We start from the raw sequence: 24,910 nt of genomic DNA on the forward strand, positions 1-24,910 counted from the left end.
GCTCAGTTAAGAGAACAAGGGTTCTTTAGCAGCCAGCAGGGGCCGCCTTGCCTGGCAGACGAGCTCCCGGGGGCCGTGTGCCCGTGGTGAAATAAAATTTAGGTGTAGGCTGCCTTGAGTCCCTACCAGGGAAAAAAAGGCAGGACATAATAATGATGATGATGATGATGACGGGACATGGGTGGCGCGGTGGGTTAAACCACAGAGCCTAGGACTTGCCGATCAGAAGGTCGGCAGTTCGAATCCCCCCAATGACGGGGTGAGCTCCCGTTGCTCGGTCCCTGCTCCTGCCAACCTAGCAGTTCGAAAGCACGTCAAAGTGCAAGTAGATAAATAGGTCCCACTCCGGCGGGAAGGTAAACGGCGTTTCCGTGCGCTGCTCTGGTTCGCCAGAAGCGGCTTAGTCCTGCTGGCCACATGACCGGGAAGCTGTACGCTGGCTCCCTCAGCCAGTAAAGCGAGATGAGCACCTAATGACCAGGGGTTCCTTTACCTTTTTACCTTGGTTTTCGAGCGTCTCGGAAGCTGAACATTTCGGTTTCCGGATGCTGAAAACCTGGAAGTACTTGCTTCCGTTTTCGAGCGCGCCTTGGATGCAGAACGGTTTCCGCTGCGTGTTTTTCAATTTTCTCCATTGATTTTGGAGACCACCCTTTGCGCCTCGGTTGTCGGACATTTCAGAAGTCGAACGGTCTTCTGGAACGGATTACGTTCGACAACCAAGGCGCCACTGTAACAGGAACTGTGAGAATGACCGGGAACGTACCAGAGTGTAAATCCTATTGAACTCCGCAGCAGTGGCGTAGCGTGGGGGGTGCAGGGGGGCCGGCCGCACCGGGCGCAACATCTGGGGGGGCGCTCGCACTCGCAGCTCTCTGCCCCTACCTGGGTTAGGGGGCGCAAATTACTTGCCTTGCCCCGGGTGCTGACAACCCACGCTATGCCACTGCTCAGCGGGACTTCCTTTTGAGTAAAAAAACCCGCCTAGGATTGGAGTGCAAGGCTGCAGTTTGGACCATTGAATACAGAGGGGCTTACTTCTGAGTAAGACAGTGTAAGGCTTTCTCCCCGCAGGGCAAGGGCACGGTCTTACCTCGGAGTCGATTTCGTCGTGCAGATCAATGCCAGCATACTGGGGAGGGAAAGAGGAGGAAAATAAGAGAACAGGAAATCTGGCAGGGAGGGGATATTCCGTAGTGTTATCGGAAAAATCCGAGGGCTCCCTTGGACAAAAACAAAGACACCAACCAGGATAACGTGGAGCAAAACAGCAGCCTGTAGGCTTGGCCTTTATTGAACTGCTGCAACAGGGTGCTCCCCTCACTTGCAGGAGAGAGGAAAGACACAGAAAAAATGGTGTGCACGGTCTTATAAAGACTTTTGAAATTGCCACCCTGTAGATCAAGCCCCCCACCCCCAGAAACATCATGCATACATCACAGAAAGGAGGGGTTGAGGGAGGAGTTGTGGTGGTAACCTGAGTGTCCTGTCACCTGGCTGGTTCCCCCTTTCCCCCTCCCCATGAACACTTTCCAGGTGACAGAGGGGAGTTTGCAGTTTCCTGCCCCCAGAGGGAAGAGCTGATTATTGTCCTTTGTTCCAGTCTGTGCTGAATCCACTCCCATATGCAAGTTCTTTGTGATCTTGATGGTCTTCTGTCTGGGACCATCAGGGTTGGCATAGCAACTGGGCAGGGCTCCTGTGGATGTGCTGGTATGCTCAAGGGATTATGGGTGCCCTGTATCAAACCTTCCCCGTTTTGTAGTCCTTCCTTCATGGATTAAAATAAAAGTGGAACAGTGCAAATCCGATGCATGGTTGATTTTCTATGAATTTATAACAGAAGCGTAGCGTATGTAGTGTGTGAGTGTGTGTGAAGTTTGTACAAACTGAATGATTGGGAGGGGGTGTTTCCTGCTACAGTAGGAACGGCTGACTGTACACCTCCCAGTGTTTTGCAAATTAGGAACACAGGAAAAGTGTCTTCTGCTGAGTCACAGCTCTCAGCTTGATGTCCGCCACAATTCAGACTTTTCCAGCTCTGACTGGAGACACCGGGTAGATCTAACCAGGCAGCCACCTGAACAGCTGCTCTTTTGTTCATTATCCTGAAGGATAATGCAAGATTCTAGACCTCTTGATTCTAAACAAAAGCCGGCTTTTAATCGGAAGCTGCCTGGGCCAGGGCTCCATCTAGTTCAGCGCTGCTTCACTGACGAACAGTAGTGGCACGCTAGGGCAGGCATCCCCCAAATCGGCCCTCCAGATGTTTTGGGACTACAACTCCCATCAGCTGGCTGGACCAGTGGTCAGGGATGATGGGAATTGTAGTCCCAAAACATCTGGATGGCTGAGTTTGCCTATGCCTGCTCTGATCCCGGCTTCGGCTGGGGAGGGTGGGATATAAATAAATTATTATTATTATTATTATTATTATTATTATTATTATTATTATTATTAAACTGGGGTTTGTTCCCCCTGGAGACGCCAGCGATCAAAACCGGGGAATTTCTGCATGCAGAGCGGACACTTTCCCCTCCGTTGGTTAGAGTGTGGTGCTGATAACGGCAAGGTTGCAGGTTCGAGCCCTGTAAGGGACAGCTGTGTATTCATTCCTGCATTGCAGAGGGGTTGGACATAATAATAATGATGATGATGATGATGATGATGATGATGATGATGATATATTTATACCCCACCATAGCTGTCAACTTACAGATTTGAAAATAAGGGACCAGCAGCCTTGGAAATAAGGGACCAGCAGCCAAAATAAGGGATTTTCAGAGCACAGGTATGTTCAACTTCTGAGCCCCTCCGAGCCCAAGGCAGAAAGCCCAGCCAGGAGCCAAACGAAGCCTCAAGCGGTGGTTCCCACAGCGCAGCAACGCGGCAAAGGGGATGTAGCAAGGAAAACCACCGTCACCTCTCCGCTGGGAAGCGCTGAGCAAAGGCGAGTCCCCAGGCAACGCGGCCGATTTGATCGACACAAGGCATGCAAGCTCCACCCCCCAGTCGTTCTTAGACTCCTTATTGGGTGAGCAACGCAGCCAAGCAACCCAGTTAGAGCCTCCCTCCTCCCTGGCCGGCAGGGAGGGAGGGAGAGGAGCTGCTTCCTTTGAAACCCGGGACATTTAAGGGACATCATCAATAAGGGACAGCAGCGGGACACGGCGCTGGGATAAGGGACTGTCCCGCCAAATAAGGGACGCTTGACAGCTATGTACCCCGCCCATCTGGCTGGGTTTCCCCAGCCACTCTGGGCAGCTTGCAATAAAATATCAAAATACAATGACAAAATATGAAAATACACGGTCCCTTCCAACTCTACGATTTTCCTACCTAAGGCAGCGACCTCCGCCCCCAACACCCCGTTGCAGCGGAGGCTGACAAGTCCCTACCGTTCCTCCATCCCTGTGCCTCTTCGTCTTCTCCTCTTCCGCCGACGGACGCTGCGCTCTCCAGTCCGGCTCCGAGGATGGTTTCCCCGCGTAGGCTTGCCGCGGGGACGGTGAGGGAGACGAGCTCGCAGGGGAATCGGGAGCAGCCGCAGCCGATACATAGTAGCTGTCGGCAATTCCTGAAGCAGCTGGTGGAGGGAATTAGAAGAGAGAGTTAAATTAAAAAAGAAAGAAAGCAACCTCAGAGATATCGCAGGGCCTTCTCGCTGGTGGCGCCCGCCCTGTGGAACGCCCACCCATCAGATGTCAAGGAGATGAGTAACTATGCAACCTTTAGAAGACATCTGAAAGCAGCCCTGTATAGGGAAGTTTGTAATGTTTAATGTTAAATTGTATACCTGAAGAAGCCTCTCCACCCCTATCGTTCAGCCTGGACACCGGGGTCCAGCTCCGAGGGCCTCCTGGCAGTTCCCTCCCAGCGAGAAGCCAAGTTACAGGGAAGCAGGCAGAGGGCCTTCTCGGTGGTGGCGCCCTCCCTTCAGATGTCAAGGAAATAAACAACTACCTGACTTTTAGAAGACATCTGAAGGCAGCCCTGTTTAGGGAAGCTTTTAATGTTTGATGTTTTATCGTGTTTTTAATATTCTGTTGGGAGCCACCTAAAGTGGCTGGGGAGACCTTCCCAGATGGGTGGGGTATAACAAACTATTATTATTAATAATAATAATTAGTTGGCAACTCAGTCAGATGGGTTATTATTATTACTGAATAGGACGTCCCTCTTTTCACGGGAGAAACGTTGGAGGGGATGGAATAGGACGTCCCTATTTTCACGGGAGAAATGTTGGAGGGGATGGAAAAGGACATCCCTATTTTCAGGGGAGAAACGTTGGAGGGGATGGAATAGGACGGCCCTCTTTTCATTGGAGAAACGTTGGAGGGGATGGAATTGGACGTCTCTATTTTCAAAGGAGAAACGTTGGAGGGGATGGAATAGGACGTCCCTATTTTCAGGGGAGAAACGTTGGAGGGAATGGAATAGGATGTCCCTCTTTTCAGGGGAGAAACGTTGGAGGGGATGGAATAGGACGTCCCTATTTTCAGGGGAGAAACGTTAGAGGGGATGGAATAGGACGTCTCTCTTTTCACGGGAGAAACGTTGGAGGGGATGGAACTATGGAACCCCCAACTCAAGGAGATAAGTAACTAGATAAGTAACTTGTGACCGCCTTTCCTTATGGTCGCAATTCTGCAAACCTTTCTGTGCTGCCAGCCGCCTAGAGCGGGGTTCTAGCTATGGAAAGGCATCGTGTGAATGAAATGACGGCTGCGTTGATGCGATTCGCATCCACCCCCCAACCCTGCCCCTCTCACCCGAGCTCTGCGACGACGTCCGAGAGGGTGGCACCGCTGTCCCAGTTCTCCTGCGCTGCTCCTGGAGCTCCACTTCCCTTTGCAAAGCGTCCTGGATCTCCTGGTCAATCAGGGCCGACATCCGGGGTCTCCGCGTCTTCACGGTGTACAGCTCCTCCCGGGGAGCGGACCCCTCCAGCCTGCCCTCTTTCCCCCGGGAGGTTGGGGGTTCCCGGTCGCCGGCAGACGAGAACTTGAGCTTCCTCACCGGGATGGCAAAATGTCCCTCCCGCAAAACCACAGGCTCCTCTCCCGAGTCTTCCGGTACCCAAGAGCCTGAGAAATCCACCTGCTGGCCTAAAATGGTGTCGTTCCGGTCAAAAGGGGGAAAGTCACCCCTTTGCTTTCTGGCCAAATAAGGCTGGTAGGCCTCTGAGGTCGACTTCGCGTCCTGGCCGGCCGTCCTTTTCCCGGGGTCGCCGTTCTGGGCCTCCTCTGGCTCCCCCAGCATCCTTGCCGTCATGGGGGCCGCCTCGTCCCTTTCGAACACTTTCCGGCGTTCCGATAACTCCTGTCGGACCCCCTTGTCGTACGTCCCGGAGAGCAGCCTCCCTTCCTTCTGCAGGTCCTCCTCACGCCTGCTTTCCTGCTCAATCTCCCTCTGCACGAAGAAGGAAACGGTGTGTTTCTCTTTTCCTTTCCGGGAGGAAACCGGCTGCGTGTCGGCCGACAGCAACAGAGGCTTGGTTTGGATTTCCACCAGCTCGTCCCGGCTGTTGACCCGCTGGATCCCTCTCTCTTTGCGGTGGGCGTCCTCCCTTTCCATCGACAGACGGATTTCCCGCTCGATGGGTGTCTCATCCGAGGACCCCAGATCTCCTTCGGCAAGGCCTTGGCCACCGGTCTCCCAATCCAGAGGTCCTCCCGCCTCCTCTTTGATGTAAACCCTTCTTCCATCTGACGCCACAACACCTGAGTTTTGGGGCAATTCTGGCAGACCGTAATCCCAGCCGTCTCCAGTCAAGTTTTGACAAATAGGGGCTTGCTTGGGAGATGTGGGTTCTGTTCTTTGGAGAACGTGACTGTCTGCCCACTCAGGAGACCAACCAATTCTTCTCTGGCCGTAGACACCAGGAATCGGCTCCTGAATTTTTTGTGTTGTCGGCGAGCTGGGCACCGGTTTCCTCGGCCCCAGAAGCATCTTGGGGTTGGCCTTCTCCAATTCCAAAAACTGTTGCCGAGCCATGGCAAAGTTGATCTTCTCCGTGTCTATGTTTTGAGGGTCGACGGGGCTGCTCTCCCAGCCGGAAGAGGGGCTGTCAAAGCAGACCGCGAAGCCGGTGGAATAGCTCCTTGTCCCCGGGGCGGCTTCTTGGCCAGCGTTGATGGCCTTCAGCTCCTCCGTGGAGCTCCACTTCTGGGCCATGGTGGCCCTCTTCCTAACCACTTGGCTGCGGATGATCTCCCGCCGTTCCTCCTCCAGCTCCTCAGCTTTCTCCGGCGAGGCCTCCTCGGGACGAATCCTGTACCTCAGCTCCTCTTCGTCCCCGTCGTAAAGCCTCGAAGGCTTTGTCTCGCCTTTGTAGGCCCGGATGTCGTAGAGCGAGCCGGATTTGACCACCTCCAGCTTGGACTCTCTGTCCGGCGGTGAAGTCCAAAGGTCCTTCCTCCCATTGATGGACTTTGACCCGTTTTCGGGGGGCTCGGCCGTTCCCCACCCATTCCCAGCCCTCTCCTCGCGGTGGTGGCCCAAGTCAAAATACTCGTCGCCCGTTGCCTCTTCAAACTTCAGCTCCCCTCGCGAACCGGACCGGGGGCTGCTCGGTTTTTCGTCTTCGGGGTCTGTGCTTGGAGACGAGGTGAAGACAAGCCTACGGATGTACATGTCCGTTTTCGAAAGTGGGTACCTCCGAGACTTCCCCTTAGGAGGTGAGAGGATGTTCTCTAGATGTTTTTCACAGGTTGGGTGTTCCAGTGGCGTTGCGCAGCCTTCACATCAGGAACAGGGCTTTGCGGTCCCTGGGAAGCAAGAGGGGGAGAAATTATATGACACGGGTGGTGCTGTGGGTTAAACCACAGAGCCTAGGACTTGCCGATCAGAAGGTCAGCGGTTTGAATCCCCGCAATGACGGGGTGAGCTCCCGTTGCTCGGTCCCTGCTCCTGCCAACCTAGCAGTTCGAAAGCATGTCAAAGTGCAAGTAGATAAATAGGTACCGCTCTGGTGGGAAGGTAAACGGCGTTTCCGTGCGCAGCTCTGGTTCGCCAGAAGCGGCTTAGTCCTGCTGGCCACATGACCCGGAAGCTGAAGGCCGGCTCCCTTGGCCAATAAAGCGAGATGAGCGCCGCAACCCCAGAGTCGGTCACGACTGGACCTAATGGTCAGGGGTCCCTTTACCTTTACCTTTATTCATACATTCAGTACATAGTAAGCTGCCTTCTGCTGGGTTAGACTGGCTGCTGATATCGTCCACTCTGGCTGCCTGCTACCTTGGAAGGTGACCCGGAAACTACAACTAATCCAGAATGCGGCAGCTAGGCTGGGGACTGGGAGTGGAGACCACATAACACCAGTCTTGAAAGACCTACATTGGCTCCCAGGATGTTTCCGAGCACAATTCAAAGTGTTGGGGCTGACTTTGAAAGCCCTAAACGGCCTTGGCTCTGTATCCCTGAAGGAGCGTCTCCACCCCGGACACTGGGGTCCTCCTCCCGAGGGTCTTCTGGCAGTTCACTCCCTGCAAGAAGCAAGGTTACAGGGAACCAGGGCCTTCTCGGTGGTGGCGCCCTCCCATCAGATGTCAAAGAAATAAACAACTACCTGACTTTTAGAAGACATCTGAAGGCAGCCATGTTTAGGGAAGTTTTTAATGTTTGATCATGTTTTTAATATTCTGTTGGGAGCTGCCCAGAGTGCCTAGGGAGACCCAACCAGGGTATAAATAATAAAATATTATTATTATTTCCAGGGTTTCAGGCAGAGCTATGATTTCCAGAGTGGTTTAGCAATCGAATCCCTCTTTGCAGTCAACTCTTGTCATTCTACAAGGGGAACCAGGATCTCCTAACTCTAGGAACCCTTAACGAACTATGCTTCCCAAGTTTTTTTGTGGGGGGGGGGAGTCACAACAACTTTTTGGAGCCCCTCCCCACAAGAAAAAAATCCTGTCTACGCCCATGTTCCCTTCCAACTCTGCAGTTCTCTGATTCTATTATTCTAAGGCAGACCTGCCTTATATTAGAGGCCATCCCAGCAGAATAGCAAAGCACCGATTGCCCTCTGCTGGGAGAAATGAGAATTTATCACTCAAGACACCGAAGAATGGATGCTTTTGAATTCTGGTGCTGGAGGAGACTCTTGAGAGTCCCATGGACTGCAAGAAGATCCAGCCTCTCCATTCGGAAGGAAATCAGCCCTGAGTGCTCACTGGAAGGACAGATCCTGAAGCTGAGGCTCCAAGACTTTGGCCTCCTCATGAGAAGAGAAGACTCCCTGGAAAAGACCCTGATGCTGGGAAAGATGGAGGGCGCAAGGAGAAGGGGACGACAGAGGACGAGATGGTGGGACAGTGTTCTCGAAGCTACCAGCATGAGGGAGGCAGTGGAAGACAGGAGGGCCTGGCGTGCTCTGGTCCAGGGGGTCACGAAGAGGCGGACACCACTAAACGACTCAACAACAACAACAATGCCAGGGAGACGAGATAAAGGTGGTTGGGTCGCTCATAGTTTTGTTCGCACAACCGTAAACCGCCTCCTTAGTGGACTCGCCCCCTGCCTATCTGGTTTTGCAGAAGAGAGAATTAACAGAAAGCCGCAGGTCATAAATGGGAGTTTCACAAGCTGTAAAGGGCAGCAGCCATTGACCCCGGGGGCCGAGGAAATGGGCGCTGACTCGCGGACAACACAAAACATTCTGGGGGTGGAAGGGGAGCAGACTCAGGAGCTTAAATCGTCGCTTGGCAATCGGGGAGGGTGGTATTTCGGTGGCAGAGGCACCCGCCAGGGAGGACACCTTCACTCTTTTCATCCACCTGGCCCCAGCAGGGCCCTGAAAGATTCCCAGGAAGATAGATCTGAGAATTAAACCACGCGGTAGAGTTACCTACTGCGAGCCAGTGTTTTCTCCCACCGGGGAGAACAAGGCAGCCGTTGTTTCCTTCTCCGCTCACTGTGTGTGTCTCTCTGTGTGTGTCTGAATTAGTTTGCACTTCCAGGGTTTCTCTGTCTGGTGGTGAAGAACGCCAACTCACTTCCTCGCCCTCTTTGGAAAAGCCTAGCAAGTTGATAAAGGTAAAGGGACCCCTGACCATTAGGTCCAGTCGTGGCCGACTCTGGGGTTGCGGCGCTCATCTCGCTTTACTGGCCGAGGGAGCCGGCGTACAGCTTCCGGGTCATGTGGCTAGCATGACTTAAGCTGCTTTTGGCGAACCAGAGCAGCGCACGGAAACGCCGTTTACCTTCCCGCCGGAGCGGTACCTATTTATCTACTTGCACTTTGACGTGCTTTCGAACTGCTAGGTTGGCAGGAGCAGGGACTGAGCAACGGGAGCTCACCCCGTCATTGCGGGGATTCGAACTGCCGACCTTCTGATCGGCAAGTCCTAGGCTCTGTGGTTTCACCCACAGCACCACCAGCGGCCCCAAAGGCGAATGCTATTCTAGGCTGCATTCCAACCCTAAAATGTATTTTAATATTTTGTCGGAAGCCGCCCAGAGTGGCTGGGGAAGCCCAGCCAGATGGGCGGGGTATAGATATATTATTATTATTATTATTATTATTATTATTATTATTATTATTATTAGTGGCTTTAAGTTCCAAGACAGGAGATCCCGGCTCAACATTAGGAAAAAGCTTTCTGGTGCTGAGAGCCGCTTGACCGTGCGACGGACAGCAGGTAGCGGGCTCTGCCTTCTTGGAGGTTTTTAAGCAGAGGTCGGGTGGCCATTCCTGCACTGCAAGAGGGTTGGGATGGATGACCTCTGGGGGTCCCTCGCAACTCTACCATTCTGTGATCCCATGTCTCTCACTCGCTTGCACCTATCTTCCAACAACGTGCTCCAAATCCTTCCTCCTGGCCCTGACAGAGCTCTCCAAATCCGGGACCGCTGTCGGGTCAGCAGGGCGGATTTTGACAGCAGCGTCACCTGCGAGGCTGGCATTCCACAGCCTCACAACACCCTGCTGCTGCCGCCCTGAGAAGGACTTTTGACTTCTCTGCTTGAGATAAGGTCCGTGGGGTGGGCAAAGTTCGGGGAGGGGCAAACCGCTGATGGAATGAGCACACCTTAAAATAATTTGGCCGAACTGGAAAGAGACGGACAGGTTCGGGGCGAGGTCAGGAATTCCTGAGTTGGCATGGCACCTCTCTGATTGGCAAGAGGGACTGAAAGGTCGAGTTGGAAACCTTTAAAGCAGGGGTCGGGGACGCAGGTGGCGCTATGGCTTAAACCACAGAGCCTAGGAGTTGCTGATCAGAAGGTCGGCGGTTTGAATCCCCACAATGACGGGGTGAGCTCCCGTTGCTCGGTCCCTGCTCCTGCCAACCTAGCAGTTCAAAAGCACACCAGTGCAAGTAGATAAATAGGTACCGCTCCGGCGGGAAGATAAACGGCGTTTCCGTGCACTGCTCTGGTTCGCCAGAAGCGGCTTAGTCCTGCTGGCCACATGACCCGGAAGCTGTACGCCGGCTCCCTCGGCCAATAAAGCGAGATGAGCGCCGCAACCCCAGAGTCGGCCACGACTGGACCTAATGGTCAGGGGTCCCTTTACCTTTACCTAAAGCAGGGGTCAGCAAGCTTTTTCAGCCACTCTCCCTCATATGGGGATCAAACCTGCAACCTTGGGTGCTTTCAGCTCCATCCTCTAACATGCCAGGGGAGATATTTGCAAGGGGGCCTTGGCCTCTCTGAGCCCCACACCCAAAGCTCTCTCCAGGAGGACCGGGCACAACCTGCTTGCAAGACCCCTTTTTTAATTAATGCATTTTTAAGTTGAGCTTTCATAAGGCCAGCTGCCCTCTTGACCCTCCCAGAGGCAGCTCTGCCTTACCTTCAAATCCCACCCAAAGCTCTCCGTCCCGCGGGGGCCCGGACCCTGTCCCATCCCTGTGCCCACCGCTGAAACCAACCTGCCGAAACAGAAATCCATTCCTCCTGTCACAGGCTGAGCAAAGTACATTCCTCTGTTCCTGAACCTGGAGCAAAGAGCGTTTTCCGCAAGAGGCAGAAACCACATGGGGCCTTTTCTCTCTGTCTCTGTCTCTCCCCTCGTCTCACCCCACAGAGAGGCCTCTTAGGGGGCACCCAAATGCCTGGTTTCGAACAAGGCGCAGGCACACTGGGAGTGCACAGGCTGCACCAGCCTGATAAGAACCTCAAAACTCCCCTCCTCCCTAGAGGAATTCTAGGAACGAGCGGAGGGCAAAATAAACGTCAAGTTTCAAAAACGGTTTCGTGGCTCAATGCCCTTCCTGGGTGCTTCCGCTCCCACCAGCTTCAGAGAAAGCCACAAATCTGGGATCAATGGCCTGGAAGTCAAGGGTCTCTGGCTTAATGCACCATGCGAGCAAAGTTGATGTTTTTTCTTTTAAAGTTTGGGGGCAGAGACAGGAGATATGGGGAGGTCACCTCCAACGGAACCGATCCAGAGGAGATTCGGCACCAGACGAAAGAAAGGGGCTTTCTTTGCGCCGCTCTAGCCTGCGGAACTCATGGCCACAAGTTTTTAGGTAAAGGGTGAAAGTTAAAGGGCCCCTTGAAAGGTTAAGTCCAGTCAAAGGCGACTATGGGGTTGCGGCGCTCATCTCGCTTTCAGGCCGAGGGAGCCGGCGTTTGTGTGCAGACAGCTTTCCGGGTTGTGTGGCTGGCAGGTCTTAACCGCTTCTGGCGCATGGTGGAAACCAGAGCGCATGGAAACGCTGTTTACTTCCCCGCCGCAGTGGTACCTATTTATCTACTTGCACTGGCATGCTTTCGAACTGCTAGGTTGGCAGGAGCTGGGACAGAACAACGGGAGCCGGGATTCGAACCGCCGACCTCCCATTCGGCAAGCCCAAGAGGCTCAGTGGTTTAGACCACAGCGCCACCAGACGAAAGAAAAAGGGGTTCTTTGCACCGCGCACCGCTAGCCTACGGAACTCACGGCCACAAGATTTTAGGAGAATACGCAGGAACATAGGAAGCTGCTACATGCTGAGCCAGATTCTAAATTTTTAGGATTACCTGTGTTGCATGTGAGCATGTGTTTATATATCACACCCACCCCATGCTACAATGCAATACGATACAATATAATAATACAACCAGTTTAATTTCCCCTATTTTCAGGGGAGAAACGTTGGAGGGGATGGAATAGGACGTCCCTATTTTCACAGGAGAAACGTTGGAAGATACGAAATAGGACATTCTTATTTTAACTGGGAGAAATGTTGGAGGGGATGGAGTTATGCGGCCCATGCAGCCAAGGAGATAAGTAACTATACAAGCTTTAGAAGACAGCTGAAGGCAGCCCTGAAGTAAGTTTTTTTTAAAGTGTCATGTTTTATTCTGTTTTTATATGTGCTGGAAGCCACCCAGAGTGGCTGGGGCATGCCAGTCAGATGGGTGAGGTATAAATAATAAAATTATTATTATTATTGAATACAATGTCCCTTTTTTTTTATCGGAAGTATGCCACGATGGCCGCAATTTCCAATTAAATAATAACGATTTAATCCCTCTTCCCAAAGATCTCTGGGAATCATAGGTCCAGGAGGAGAATATGGGTCTTCTTACCACTTCTGTGCGGTTCCGACTCCTCGTTCTCGATCCAGGAAGGTCTCTGGCTGCAGGAATGTCTCTCAGGGATGGAGGCAACTCAGTTAGGACTGTTAGGACCCGAAAAACCGCTCTTAAGAGCACGTCCAAAAAGCAAAGTCCACGGCTTCTGACGCCAGAGCCACACCCTCGATGTGGCCACATTCCCACAGGGCAATAGAAACTGGAGGTTTTTTCCCTTTGCATCCTGGCAATTATGGGCTATTAAAAAAGGGGATTCTCACGGGACGGGCGCCGAACTCCAGCCTTCCCAAGGACAGTTTATTGCCAGTTCGCTCCAGGGCTGGTTCCCCTGCCCTTCTTCTCTTCCGATGGCAACTGGGTGTTGGGGAAGCTGGCATGGAGCGTTCCCTGATCTTGCCCATGGGATGATGTCCTTGATTTGGGTAATGTCATCCCCTCCAACATTTATCCGATGAAATAGGGACGTCCTATTCCATCCCCTCCAACGTTTCTCCCTTGAAAATAGGGACGTCCTATTCCATCCCCTCCAACGTTTCTCCCTTGAAAATAGGGACGTCCTATTCCATCCCCTCCAACGTTTCTCCCCTGAAAAGAGGGATGTCCTGTTCCATCCCCTCCAACGTTTCTCCCCTGAAAATAGGGACGCCCTATTCCATCCCCTCCAACATTTCTCCCCTGAAAATAGGGACGTCCTATTCCATCCTCTCCAACGTTTCTCATCTGAAAATAGGGACGTCCTGTTCCATCCCCTCCAACGTTTCTCCCCTAAAAAGAGGGACGTCCTATTCCATCCCCTCCAACATTTCTCCCCTGAAAAGAGGGACGTCCTATTCCATCCCCTCCAACGTTTCTCCCGTGAAAATAAGGACATCTTTTTCCATCCCCTCCAACGTTTCTCCCATGAAAATAGGGACATCCTATTCCATCCCCTCCAATGTCAGATAGTTGCTTATTTCCTTGACATCTGATGGGAGAGGGTGCCACCACCGAGAAGGCCCTCTGCCTTGTTCCCTGCAACCTTGCTTCTCACAGGGAGGGAACTGCCAGAAGACCCTCGGAGCTGGACCCCGGCGTCCGGGCTGAACGATGGGGGTGGAGATGCTCCTTCAGGGATATTTTGGAAAGTAGGATGCTCTCTCCCAGTGCTGGCGCTATTTGTTACCTGCTTGTCACTGGTCAGACAGGTTGGTTCAGGTGGAGGAAACAAATTCTTCAAGGAGGCTGGGGAGAGGGGGCAGATCTCCTCGTCTTTGCCGGTTCGGCAACAAATCAGCCGTTCTTCTGGATTAAACGCCTACGGAGGCCCTTGCGCAGTCAAAATCTTGCAAATTGCATCCGAACACATTTTTTACTTTATCAGGCAACAATTTCGAGTCTAGCATCCAAATTCAGCCTCTCTCAACCTGTGGGTGCCCAGATGTTGTTGAACTACAACTCCCATCACCCCTAGCTAGCTACACAGACAAACACACACACACACACACACACACGTAATAAACAAAAACAGATTGATGTTGAATCCTGACAAGACAGAAGTACTGTTCTTGGGGGACAGGAGATGGGCAGGTGTGGGGGACTCCCTGGTCCTGAATGGGGCAACTGTGCCCCTGAAGGACCAGGTGCGCAGCCTGGGAGTCATTTTGGACTCGCAGCTGTCCATGGAGGCACAGGTCAAATCTGTGTCCAGGGCAGCTGTCTACCAGCTCCATCTGGTACGCAGGTTGAGACCCTCCCTGCCCACAGACTGTCTTGCCAGAGTGGTGCATGCTCTAGTTATCTCCCGCTTGGACTACTGCAATGCACTCTACGTGGGGCTACCTTTGAAGGTGACCCGGAAACTACAACTAATCCAGAACGCGGCAGCTAGTGGTGACTGGGAGCGGCCGCCGAGACCACATAACACCGGTCTTGAAAGACCTATATTGGCTCCCAGTACGTTTCCGAGCACAATTCAAAGAGTTGGTGCTGACCTTTAAAGCCCTAAACGGCCCAATAGACCTGAAGGAGCGTCTCCACCCCGGACACCGTAGTCCATCTCCCGAGGGTCTTCTGGTGGTTCCCTCCCTGCGAGAAGCGAGGTTACAGGGAACCAGGCAGAGGGCCTTCTTGGTGGTGGCGCCCTCCCTGTGGAACGCCCTCCCACCAGATGTCAAAGAGAACAAAACTACCAGACTTTTAGAAGACATTTGAAGGCAGCCCTCTTTAGGGAAGCTTTTAATGTTTGATGTATTAGAGTATTTTAATATTTTTTTTGGAAGCCACCCAGAGTGGCTGGGGAAGCCCAGCCAGATGGGCGGGGTATAAATAATAAATAATAATAATAATAATAATAATTATTATTATTATTATTATTATTATTATTATTATAAACACCCCCCCAGTAATTTAAAAGGCCACATATTGTTGAATTACCCAGATCACGCTGAGCTGTGCCGAAGCTAAACTGAGAAAGCTACGTGTACACAGTTTGGGGGGCTGGAATTACGATTTTGGGATTAAATATTCCCCCCTTCTTACCTGCACCTTTGAAAGTCTAGCGTCGTACAAAGAAACCGCTGCAGGGGGAGTTTATCTAAGCATCCTTGCTCCGGAACGGTGAGGCTGACCTGGGCCTTGGAAGGAGCTTCGGAAAACAGGAGAAGCCGCCGGGATTGGGAGCCAAAGCGAGGAGGAAGAGGAAGCCGAGAGCGGCTGGGAGTACACCTGGACAGGTAGAAGCTACCTTGTCCGTCAACGCACAGCCAACCCTCCGGGGTAAGAGGCGGTCTGCGAGGAGGGAGAGATCAGCGGCGGGCTTGGAATGTGAGTTAGAAGCAACCAGGAGTGTCTGCTTTCAGCGCTGCTAAAATCTGAGGGTGTGGAACGTCCTTCTCAAGAGAGCAAAAGGGACAAGGACTTTGTCATATTGTGACATTTCTCTGCGTTGAGTGTGTGTGTGTGTGTGTGTGAGGAATTGCAGATAGCTTTCTCCCCACCTCGTTCAATTACATCTGTCGTCTTCTTCTTCTTCTTCCGAAATTTCAATGCGTACAAATTTTTGTTACCTTTATCTATCGGACACACCGGGGTCCATCTCCCGAGGGTCTTCTGGCGGTTCCCTCCCTGCGAGAAGTGAGGTTGCAGGGAACCAGGCAGAGGGCCTTCTCGGTGGTGGCGCCCTCCCATCAGATGTCAAGGAAATAAGCAACTCTCTGACTTTTAGAAGACATCTGAAGGCAGCCTTGTTTAGGGAAGTTTAATACTGTTTTCATATGTACTGGAAGCCGCCCCAAGCGGCTGGTGGGAAAATCAGAGAGCCAGTATGGTTTAGGGGTTAGAGTGACTTACTGGGAACTGAGAGACCCGGGTTCAAATCTCCCCTTGGCCTGAAGCTCACTGGGTGGGACTTTGGGCCAGTCGCTGCCTCTCTGCCTGACCTAGTGAGGTTACAGGGAACCAGGCAGAGGGCCTTCTCGGTGGTGGCGCCCTCCTGCCGGATGTCAAGGAAATAAGCAACTATCTGACTTTTAGAAGACATCTGAAGGCAGCCCCATTTAGGGAAGCTTTTAATGTTTGATGTTTTGTCGTGTTTTTAATATTCTGTTGGGAGCTGCCCAGAGTGGCTGGGGAAACCCAGCCAGATGGACAGGTATAAATAAGTTGTTCTTGTGGTTACAACAGCGTCCCCGACTATGGGTTTATCAGCTCACCTGAATGTGTCCATTCTCAGAAGGAAAGGGTCAGGCTTTTCCCTCGCCTCTCCGCACCAGGAGCAAAGCAGAGCTGAGCCATCCGCAGTGGGGATCAGGACAGACCTGGCTGCTGGGTGACGCAGGGGTGCAGCAGCCAGACTCCTTTCGCAGGTGGGGCGGATTTAATTCCCCCCGAGCAGATTCTTCCAAGACTCACCTCCGGGATCCATGGCCTGGTTTAATCCCTCAACCTTTTTCCGAAGGGATCCTGCTGTTCCGACAACTTGGCTTTATTTTTGGGGAGGCCGGCCACACCGCTCTGGTGTTTTCTGGGATTTGCTGGGGACAAAGGACCCAAACCCTGGGAGCTAAGCACAAGCTGACTGGGGTGTGTGTGTGTGTGTGTGTGTGTGTGTGCGCAATCCAGGACATTGTTGGCAACCTCAAACAAAAGGATGGGGGCTCATGGGGTGCTGACCGGGCAAAATGCAGAGACCGGAATATTGCTGACCAGGGTGACTTTGGAGCACCCATGGGTGGGGTGGTCAAGAGCCTCATGCTGTACCGACCGGGCTATCGGTCAGGCTTTGTGGCTTTTCTCCCTCCAGATATGCTAAACTGGCAGCGATCTACCCAGTTGTTGAACCTTTTTGGGGGGAGAGACCCAAAGTTATTGACCTGTTGGACATGCCTGGCATACCGTATTTTTTCGCTCTATAAGACGCACCAGACCATAAGACGCACCTAGTTTTTGGAAGAGTAAAACAAGAAAAAAATATATTCTGAATCTCAGAAGCCAGAACAGCAAGAGGGATCGCTGCGCAGTGAAAGCAGCGGTCCCTCTTGCTGTTCTGGCTTCTGGGATAGCTGTGAAGCCTGCATTCGCTCCACAAGACGCACACACATTTCCCCTTACTTTTTAGGAGGGGAAAAGTGAGTGTCATAGAGCAAAAAATACGGTAATTTGATGCCCTCTCCCCTCCAGCTCTGACAAGCGAACAATAACGAGACTTTTGTGTTCTGCTTCGTGTCGATCCGCATTCAGGAAGCTTAGAAAACAGCTGGAGATAATTGAGCAGAGAGGCTGGGTACTACTGCCCTTTTCTTTGATGGGGTCCCTGCTTCAGGCCAGCAGTTAAACCGGCAGTGCTCCTTGCCTGCGTTTCGGCTTGCAAGCGGAAAAGTTGCAGTGCGTTAAGTTAAAGCTCCACGTGTCCTGCAAGTTGAACCTTCACCTTGGAGTTCGGTGCAGTTTACTCTCAGGGATTGGAGATCGGATAAATCGTGACGTTGACCCTATCCAACGTGGGCATTTGAACTCTCCTAGGGGGCATGGCTAAGAACCTTCCTTAGGTGTGTGGCTGTCCACTCCTAGAGACAGCGGCTGTGGACTCCCCGTGGGGACTTGGCTATGAATCCCTTCATTTCGGGATACCGTATTTTTCGCTCCACAAGATGCACTTCTTTTCTTCCTGAAAAGTAAGGGGAAATGTCTGTGCGTCTTATGGAGCGAATGCGTGGTCCCTGGAGCCGAATTGCCCAGGGGCAAAAAGCAGATCATGCTCTCGTTTTTTGAAAGAGGGAAATGGGTGTTGAAACGAAGCTGCTGATCGTTTGCCGATCGGGGAGAGAGATAAGGGACGCCAGAGATAAAGGAGGCTGCCTGGGAGGAGGGAGGTAAAGACAGCAAACTTGCAAAGGGGGGAAAACAAGAAGACTAAAGCAATAAGGAGAGAAATTAGAGGAAAAGGAGGAGCAAAAAACTGCTCCAGCTAAGGAAAAGACACTAAGGCAAACAAGAGGGAAGGGGGTGTTGAAAGGAAGCAGCTGATCGGTGGGATCGGGAGAGAGATAAGGGGGTAGGTAAAAGCCCATGGATCCTCAGGATTTTTGCATTGGGTCACCCCAAATTCACCATCAGATCATGTAGCATGTCCATGGCTACAGCCTGCACCAAAAATATCACACACCCACTGTTTCGTGGGGCCGCAATGGTGCAAAAACGTGGTTACAAAGCACGGATCCACATGGATCCTCAGGATTTTTGCATTGGGTCACCCCAAATTCACCATCAGATCACATGTCTGTGGCCACAGCATGAACCACAAAAATCATACACCCACTGTTTCGTTCAGAATATTTTTTTTTTCTTGTTTTCCTCCTCTAAAAACTAGGTGTGTCTTAGGGAGCGAAAAATACGGTATATCCCTTTCTACTGCTGCTTGCTAGCAAACTGCGAAACTGCAAACTCAGGGGCGCGAATCCGTCCTTCCGACCTGTGGCAAAGGATGAGGTGTGTTGGCTAGCCATCAAGCCAACTTCACTGTAGACATTGGTCTCAGATGTGGCCCTCCGGCCCTCGGAACTGTCCCCAGGCCACGCCCCTCTGTAGCCACACCCCCTCCTCAGGCCACACCCTTCGCCAGCCCTGCCTTGTGTGTTCCTTGAGTTCCCGGCTACAATGCACCCTCAAATTCTTGCTTGGGGCTGGAGGGAGGATAGCAAAGGGGGGTGTGTGTAGCAAATTAGCCCAACTCCGCAAAGGCAAGATGGACTGACATGTGTTGCCCCGCCTACTTTCCCTGTGGCCCCACCCACTGCTGATATGTGGCCCTCCAGGAGCTGTGTGTGGTCCCCTCCCAGACATACTATACCCAGAGTTCCCTGGGAAAGAAGGACCGGCTGTTAAGCCACCCTGGGAACTCTAGTTCTCTGAGGGGGTCAAGAGCCTCTTAGCTACAGTTCCCAGGGTTCTTTGGGGGAAGCAAGGAGCCTTCGCAGCAGAGAACTCTGGGAAGTGTAGTTCTGCAAGGGGAACAGGGAGCCTCCCAGGAAACTATACTTCCCAGGATTCTTCAGGGAAGCTATGAGTCGTCGCAGCAGAGAACTCTGGGAACTGTAGTTCTGCAAGTGGAACAGGGAGCCTCCCGGGAAACTATACTTCCCAGGATCTTTGGTGGGGAGTCCATGGCTGTTTAAAGGGGGTATTGCGTCAGTGCGTCAAACACAGAGGTGTGGGAATTCCCAATTGTTCAGACAGGCAAAGAGAGATATCCACAGATCTGGTTTCGTCCCCCCAGATGATTCACACCTTTATTATTATTATTATTATTTTGCTCTGTTCAGGCATATTACAAACCAACCGGCGGGGAAACAGCGGCGAGGTTGGTGGCAGGGAGAGGTGGGACGTCGAAACAGCTGGTGGTGGGTGGTCGATAAAGCTGGGGAGAAACAAGGGAAGTGCGAGCCAAGGGGGCCAGATCTGCGACAGAGGACCGGGAGCACGAAGGAGGGCTTGGGGGTGGAGTGGGGACCCCCACGTCTTACACGCTAGATGAGACAGAGGAGCGAGCGAAGGGGGCAGACGCACCAGTTGTGACCTCTCCAGAGAACCTGATGGTAAGGTAAAGGGACCCCTGACCATTAGGTCCAGTCGTGGCTGACTCTGGGGTTGCGGCGCTCATCTTGCTTTATTGGCCGAGGGAGCCGGCGTACAGCTTCCGGGTCATGTGGCCAGCAGGACTAAGCCGCTTCTGGCAAACCAGAGCAGCGCATGGAAACACCGTTTACCTTCCCACCAGAGTGGTACCTATTGATCTACTTACACTTTGTGCTTTCGAACTGCTAGGTTGGCAGGAGCAGGGACCGAGCAACGGGAGCTCACCCCGTCGCAGGGATTTGAACCGCTGACCTTCTGATCGGCAAGCCCAAGGCTCTGTGGTTTAACCCACAGCGCCACCCGCATTAGTGCCCTTACTCAAATCCAGGCTGCCTGACCGTTCCCTCCCGTGGTCTTCAAATAAGTCCAGGTTCTTGCCACGTATATTTCTCCGAATCGCGGCCATTTGGCTGTTCCGGGGTGGCACCGAGGACAGGAGAAGAGGCCGGCTGACCGGCGGCATGGCGGAGACGTCCAGCTGCCCTGGTCTCTTCCCCGATAAGGGTGGCTAGGGGCGGGGGACAGCGGGGACGATGCCCCACATCCAGCAAGGACACGGCATCGGCGGCGTTAAATGGCCAGCGCCCGTTTCATAAGCAGTTCCTAGCTGGTCTCCTCCACCTGCCCCAGCCCTAAAAGCCAGGCTTGAGGAGGGCAAAAGTTCTAAGAGGGGGTCAACTTCTTGGTCTGGACAACGGAGTTTGGGGTCCCAGGCCAAAAAACCCCCGAAAAATAAAGCCCATCGGATCAGACGTTTGGGGAGGTCTTGGCACCCGCCTCCCCAATGTTGTTTCGGAAGTTATTTGGGGGGGTGCGAAACTCTCCCCTTCTGCCCCCCATTCTTCAGCTCCCCATAACAAAATGGGGGAATGTGTGGGCCTGCTCACCTCTGCCTGGTGGCAGGGATCCAGACTCCATTGACCCAAGGCATAGCTGTCAACGTCCCCCTTTTCTTGCGAGGAATCCTATTCGGAATAAGGGAATTTCCCTTAAAAAGGGGGAAACTTGACAAGGGATCCCAAGGGATTCCCGGAATCTGCTCAATTCCTTCTCCCTACACTCTTGAAAGCGCAGCCCTGAACTCCCTGACTTCCAAGCATCTCCTACCATCCACCGATTTATTCTTTTATCGCGCAGTAAATGCAACAATCCCACACCGGTTTATAAGCTTGGCGTTGTCCTAACTTCCGAGCGCAATCCTGCAAGCATCTTAGGGCCCAATTACCGTAGTTATCTCGGCTCAACTTTTCCTCCTCAATATTTTCAATCGGCACTGGTTTTTGGGAAACCTCCTTTGCCCTCGCCAGTCTCCCCTATCCCGAAAAAACTGGCTTGGTCTGTGGAAATTTGAGAGGCAACCCCTGTCAAGACAACATCGTTTTCCAACCCCAGAGACAGGGGAACGGAAGGGAGAGACACCGCCCCACTTCCTGTTCCCATTTTGGAGCAGCCATGTTGTAAACAGTGATATAACAGATGTGAGGAGTTGGGTCTAGATGGACCTACATCCCCTCCAATCTTTCTCCAGTGAAAATAGGGACGTCCTATTTCATAATAAAAATGATGTTGATGATGATGATTTTATCATTTATACCCCACCCTTCTAACTCTGGGCAGCTTCCAACATATATAAAAACATAATAAAACATAGAACATCGGACGTCCCTATTTTCATGAGAGAAATGTTGGAGGGGATGGAATGGGACGTCTCTATTTTCAGGGGAGAAACGCTGGAGGGGACGGAATAGGATGTCCCTATTTTCAGGGGAGAAATGTTGGAGGGGATGGAATAGGACGTCCCTATTTTCAGGGGAGAAACGCTGGAGGGGATGGAATAGGACGTCCCTATTTTCAGGGGAGAAACATTGGAGGGAATGGAATAGGACGTCCCTATTTTCACGGGAGAAACGTTGGGGGACATGAGATGAGCAGCTTGGGGATCCCTCAAGGCACTTCCTTATGCCAGCTTGGAACAAGGGGGTCAACAGAGGGTGGCCTTCCACGCATCACAAAGGGGGCACAGAAAGGGGACGCGGGTTGGGATGAACTTTGCGGATGCAGCTGCTAGCGCTTAATACGTCTCTGCATAGCTGGGGAGGCAGAAGCGGACTTGGGCACAGCGGGCACCGCTGGCCATTGGGACAGGTGGCTGCGGGAGGCTGGGAGCCTTCCAGTAGGTTGTGCCAGGGCTTGTGACGGGCAGAAGAGCAGGAAGAGGCAGCTGATGGACAGAGTAAGCCATTGACTGACGAGGGGAAACACTGGTCCAAACAGATATACACTGACCGACATAAATCTGGTGCAAATTTGTCCGGCGCGTACCTTTCAGAGCACCCAGCGATACCCCTGTTAGGCGGGCAGCCCCGTGATTGCAAAGAGGGTGGTTGATCACCCCGTAGGGTGAGCTGTAGTTGCTTGCGTAAAAGCACCCCAGGGGAGGGCAGGAACCCTGTTCTGGAGGCCCGTGAAACCCAAGCGACACACCTTAAGCCCTGGCAGCTTTGGCACTTCAAATTTGGCAAGGGAGGGGCGGGCGGGCAGCGGAACGACAAGCCCCTTGGACCAGCAAAAGTTTGCAGTAGGCTCCGCTTCCCATCAGCCTCAGAGGTGGCCCAATGGTCAGAGGTGCCGGGAATCTCCAGAAGCCCACCCCCCTAATCTAAATCCTTTCTGTCCCTGCTCGTCAGCCAGCTCACCTGCTCTGTCTATACCTGACTGGCCCCCCCAGCCTAGCTAGAACCGCCCGGCTGCCTCACCTCCTTGTCTGAGCCTTCTGCAGCCATGCTGATCATTGGGACGGATCAGGCCCTCCCAGCTGGCGCTCTCGGCTTCGCTTGCTGGCCCTCACCTAAGCGAGTAAGTATCTTTTGCCAGCAGTGGTCGCCAGGGCAATTTGGGTCTGCGAGGTGGGAGGTTGTCAGCAGGTGGCGCCAGAGGAGCCAACTCACAGGATCATAGAGTTGGAAATGACCCCAGAGGGTCCTCTCGTCCAAACCCCCACCCCCATAAAATGCAGGAATCTCGGCTAAAGCATTCGTGGCAGGTGGCCACCCGAACTCCTGGTTTCTCAACAAGGGACAACACTGAGAATGAGTGGAAATTGGCAGTCAGGTCACCACCTGAGGGTCTGGTTGCAGTGAGAAAGTGGGCTGAGGACCCACCAAACATGACCGGTCGGTGCCCCCGTTTTGCTCGAACCAACCAGCCTCTCCTGTATTTTCCTCCCGACCGGGTTTCGGTTCGGAACCGCCGGTCAGTCCTACAATTTTTACAAACCAGAGAGGTAACCGTCGAAGAATTAAGGAGGGAAAACGAAGCCACGTCAACACTGACGGTCTCAGAGCTGTCAAGGTCCGACCATCGCAATCTCCCCAAAACTTCTTCCGGGACTCGCACGACGCTTTCCCACGAAGCTGCGGAGAACGGGATTGTCTCGCCGTCGGAGGAGATTGCCAAGCCCAATTTCTGGACATTTGCCCTCGGATCGCATCCGATTCCAGTCACCCTGGTTTCCCTCCCCCCCAAACACCGTCTTTTTAAACATCAGCAGGGCAGGGGGGGTGTGTGCGAAACTGGGTTTTACCGGCCCGGATTCTTTCGTCGGCATGAGAACCTGGCCAGTGACGTTCTCGGAGATCCCAGAAAGCGATCTCTGAAGGTTGGCAGATTTGCAAAGGTCCCCAGAAGCGCGAGAACAAAGAGTCTCCTTAATCAATGTTAAATTTCCTTCTGCGGAAAGAAAGTCCGTTGGCGGAAAATGTGCCGGTTCGTTCCGAAGTGGCGGAAATCCCAAAACGCACCCGATTCCCTTTCTTTCATATTCGGTTGAGCGCGAGTCCAAGAAACTTTGGCCACAGCGGTTTAAGGTTTCCCGACTGATTCTGCTTCGGAGCAGGGGTGTGGGGCAGAGGACGACGCCGTCTAATAAATATATTTCGCATCTGTTCCGTTTACGAAAAAGCGAATCGAGATGAAATGGGACGTAGCAGGGCCATTGCTGGGCCGCCACCAACTCTTGCATTAGAATATTTCCCCAGTCACTTAAAGGGAACAGAAAAACAAAACCTCCGGGAGCGGTGGGAACTGCATGTCTTGTTAATTAAAAATTAAAAAAAAACAACCACATTAAACCTAGGAGTTTGTGGAAGAGGTGGGAATTATGGGGGGAGAGGGAGAGGAGAGAAGGCAGTCCTGATTGGCTGTAGAGTCGAGGGGGGGGTGCCTTACATCACCGAACAACATTTGCAGCGCTGTTTCTTGGCGTCAAGATCTTGCTCTGCGTCTTTGGGGTCGGTGCTGTTGGCCGCTGGGGGCTCCCCGGCTTGGTTCTCCACCTTCTGGGGGACGGCCGTCGCCACCGCGCTGCCGTTCGGAGGGGCGTGATCCTTCCCTGCCGCCGACGCTGCCTTGTTCTCGGCGTCCTCGATCACCACCAGCTCCGCCCGGATGGTGCCTTCGAGACCCAGGACCTTCTTGGTTTCGTCCTCGTCCTCCACGTTCTGGTAGCCCATGAAGATCATGGTGACCGGCTTTTCCTCGCTGGGTTCGGGGCCTTGTCCGGCCGGCATCAACTTGGGGGTTTCCACCGGTTTCGCCTGGACACCGGTGATCTCCTTCCTCGGGGTGGCCTTCTGGCTTGGCGGGTTGCTACGGGGTTCCTTGGCCACCTCTGACGCTTCGCTCAGGGTCACCTCGTCGGCCTTGTGGATGAGCTCGTCCACCTCGGAGGAGCTGAGCTGCTGCAAGCCGTTCTCCAGCGCCCCGTCTTCGACGCGGACCGCGTGCACCACTGCAAGAAAAGAGGCAAAGAGAAAAAGCCTTGAGCCCCGACACGGAACCATACTCAGTGGTTAAGACTGTTTCATCGGCGGGCAGAACGACTCATGTCCAATCCCTGCCCGCGGACTGTCTGGCCAGAGTGGTGCATGCTCTGGTTATCTCCCGCTTGGACTACTGCCACGCGCTCTCCGTGGGGCTGCCTTTGAAGATGACCCAGAAACTATAACTAATCCAGAATGCGGCAGCCAGATTGGGGACTAGGAGTGGAGACCATATAACACCGGTCCTGAAAGACCTACATTGGCTCCCAGGATGTTTCCAAGCACAATTCAAAGTGTTGGTGCTGACCTTGAAAGCCCTAAATGGCCCAGTAGACCTGAAGGAGCATCTCCACCCCGGACACCGGGGTCCCTCTCCCGAGGGCCTTCTGGCGATTCCCTCCCTGCAAGAAGCGAGGTTACAGGGAACCAGGCAGAGGGCCTTCTCGGTGGTG

General features: G+C 53.0%; 2 protein-coding genes across 6 annotated transcripts in view; both read right to left on the reverse strand.

Moving 5' to 3' along the window:
* Positions 1-12,635, reverse strand: part of MISP (mitotic spindle positioning) — a 58,391-nt gene extending 45,756 nt beyond the window's left edge. For 2 of the 3 annotated variants that reach the window (XR_014543327.1, XM_083594504.1), the window contains exons 1-4: positions 10,878-11,582; positions 4,773-6,770; positions 3,399-3,586; positions 1,094-1,132 (exon numbers count right to left, since the gene is read on the reverse strand). Coding sequence is in view for 2 of the 3 variants with exons in the window: in XM_083594504.1 (XP_083450630.1) it covers positions 1,094-1,132; positions 3,399-3,586; positions 4,773-6,636 (2,091 nt within the window). In the remaining variant the exon portion in view is untranslated. Of the gene's footprint in view, positions 1-1,093; positions 1,133-3,398; positions 3,587-4,772; positions 6,771-10,877; positions 11,583-12,522 lie in introns of those variants that run through there. The other variant, XM_083594505.1, reaches the window with a different exon arrangement.
* A 6,630-nt stretch (positions 12,636-19,265) lies between these two features.
* PALM (paralemmin) overlaps positions 19,266-24,910 on the reverse strand; it is a 49,510-nt gene continuing 43,865 nt past the window's right edge. For 2 of the 3 annotated variants that reach the window (XM_083594789.1, XM_083594790.1), the window contains one exon: positions 19,266-24,427. In XM_083594789.1, coding sequence (XP_083450915.1) covers positions 23,862-24,427 — 566 coding nt within the window. In that variant the 3' untranslated portion in view covers positions 19,266-23,861. The remainder of the gene's footprint in view (positions 24,428-24,910) is intronic. The other variant, XR_014543355.1, reaches the window with a different exon arrangement.

The sequence above is a fragment of the Podarcis filfolensis genome (genome assembly GCF_964270895.1).
Source record: "Podarcis filfolensis genome assembly, chromosome: 18".
In the NCBI taxonomy this organism is placed as follows: Eukaryota; Metazoa; Chordata; class Lepidosauria; order Squamata; family Lacertidae; genus Podarcis; species Podarcis filfolensis.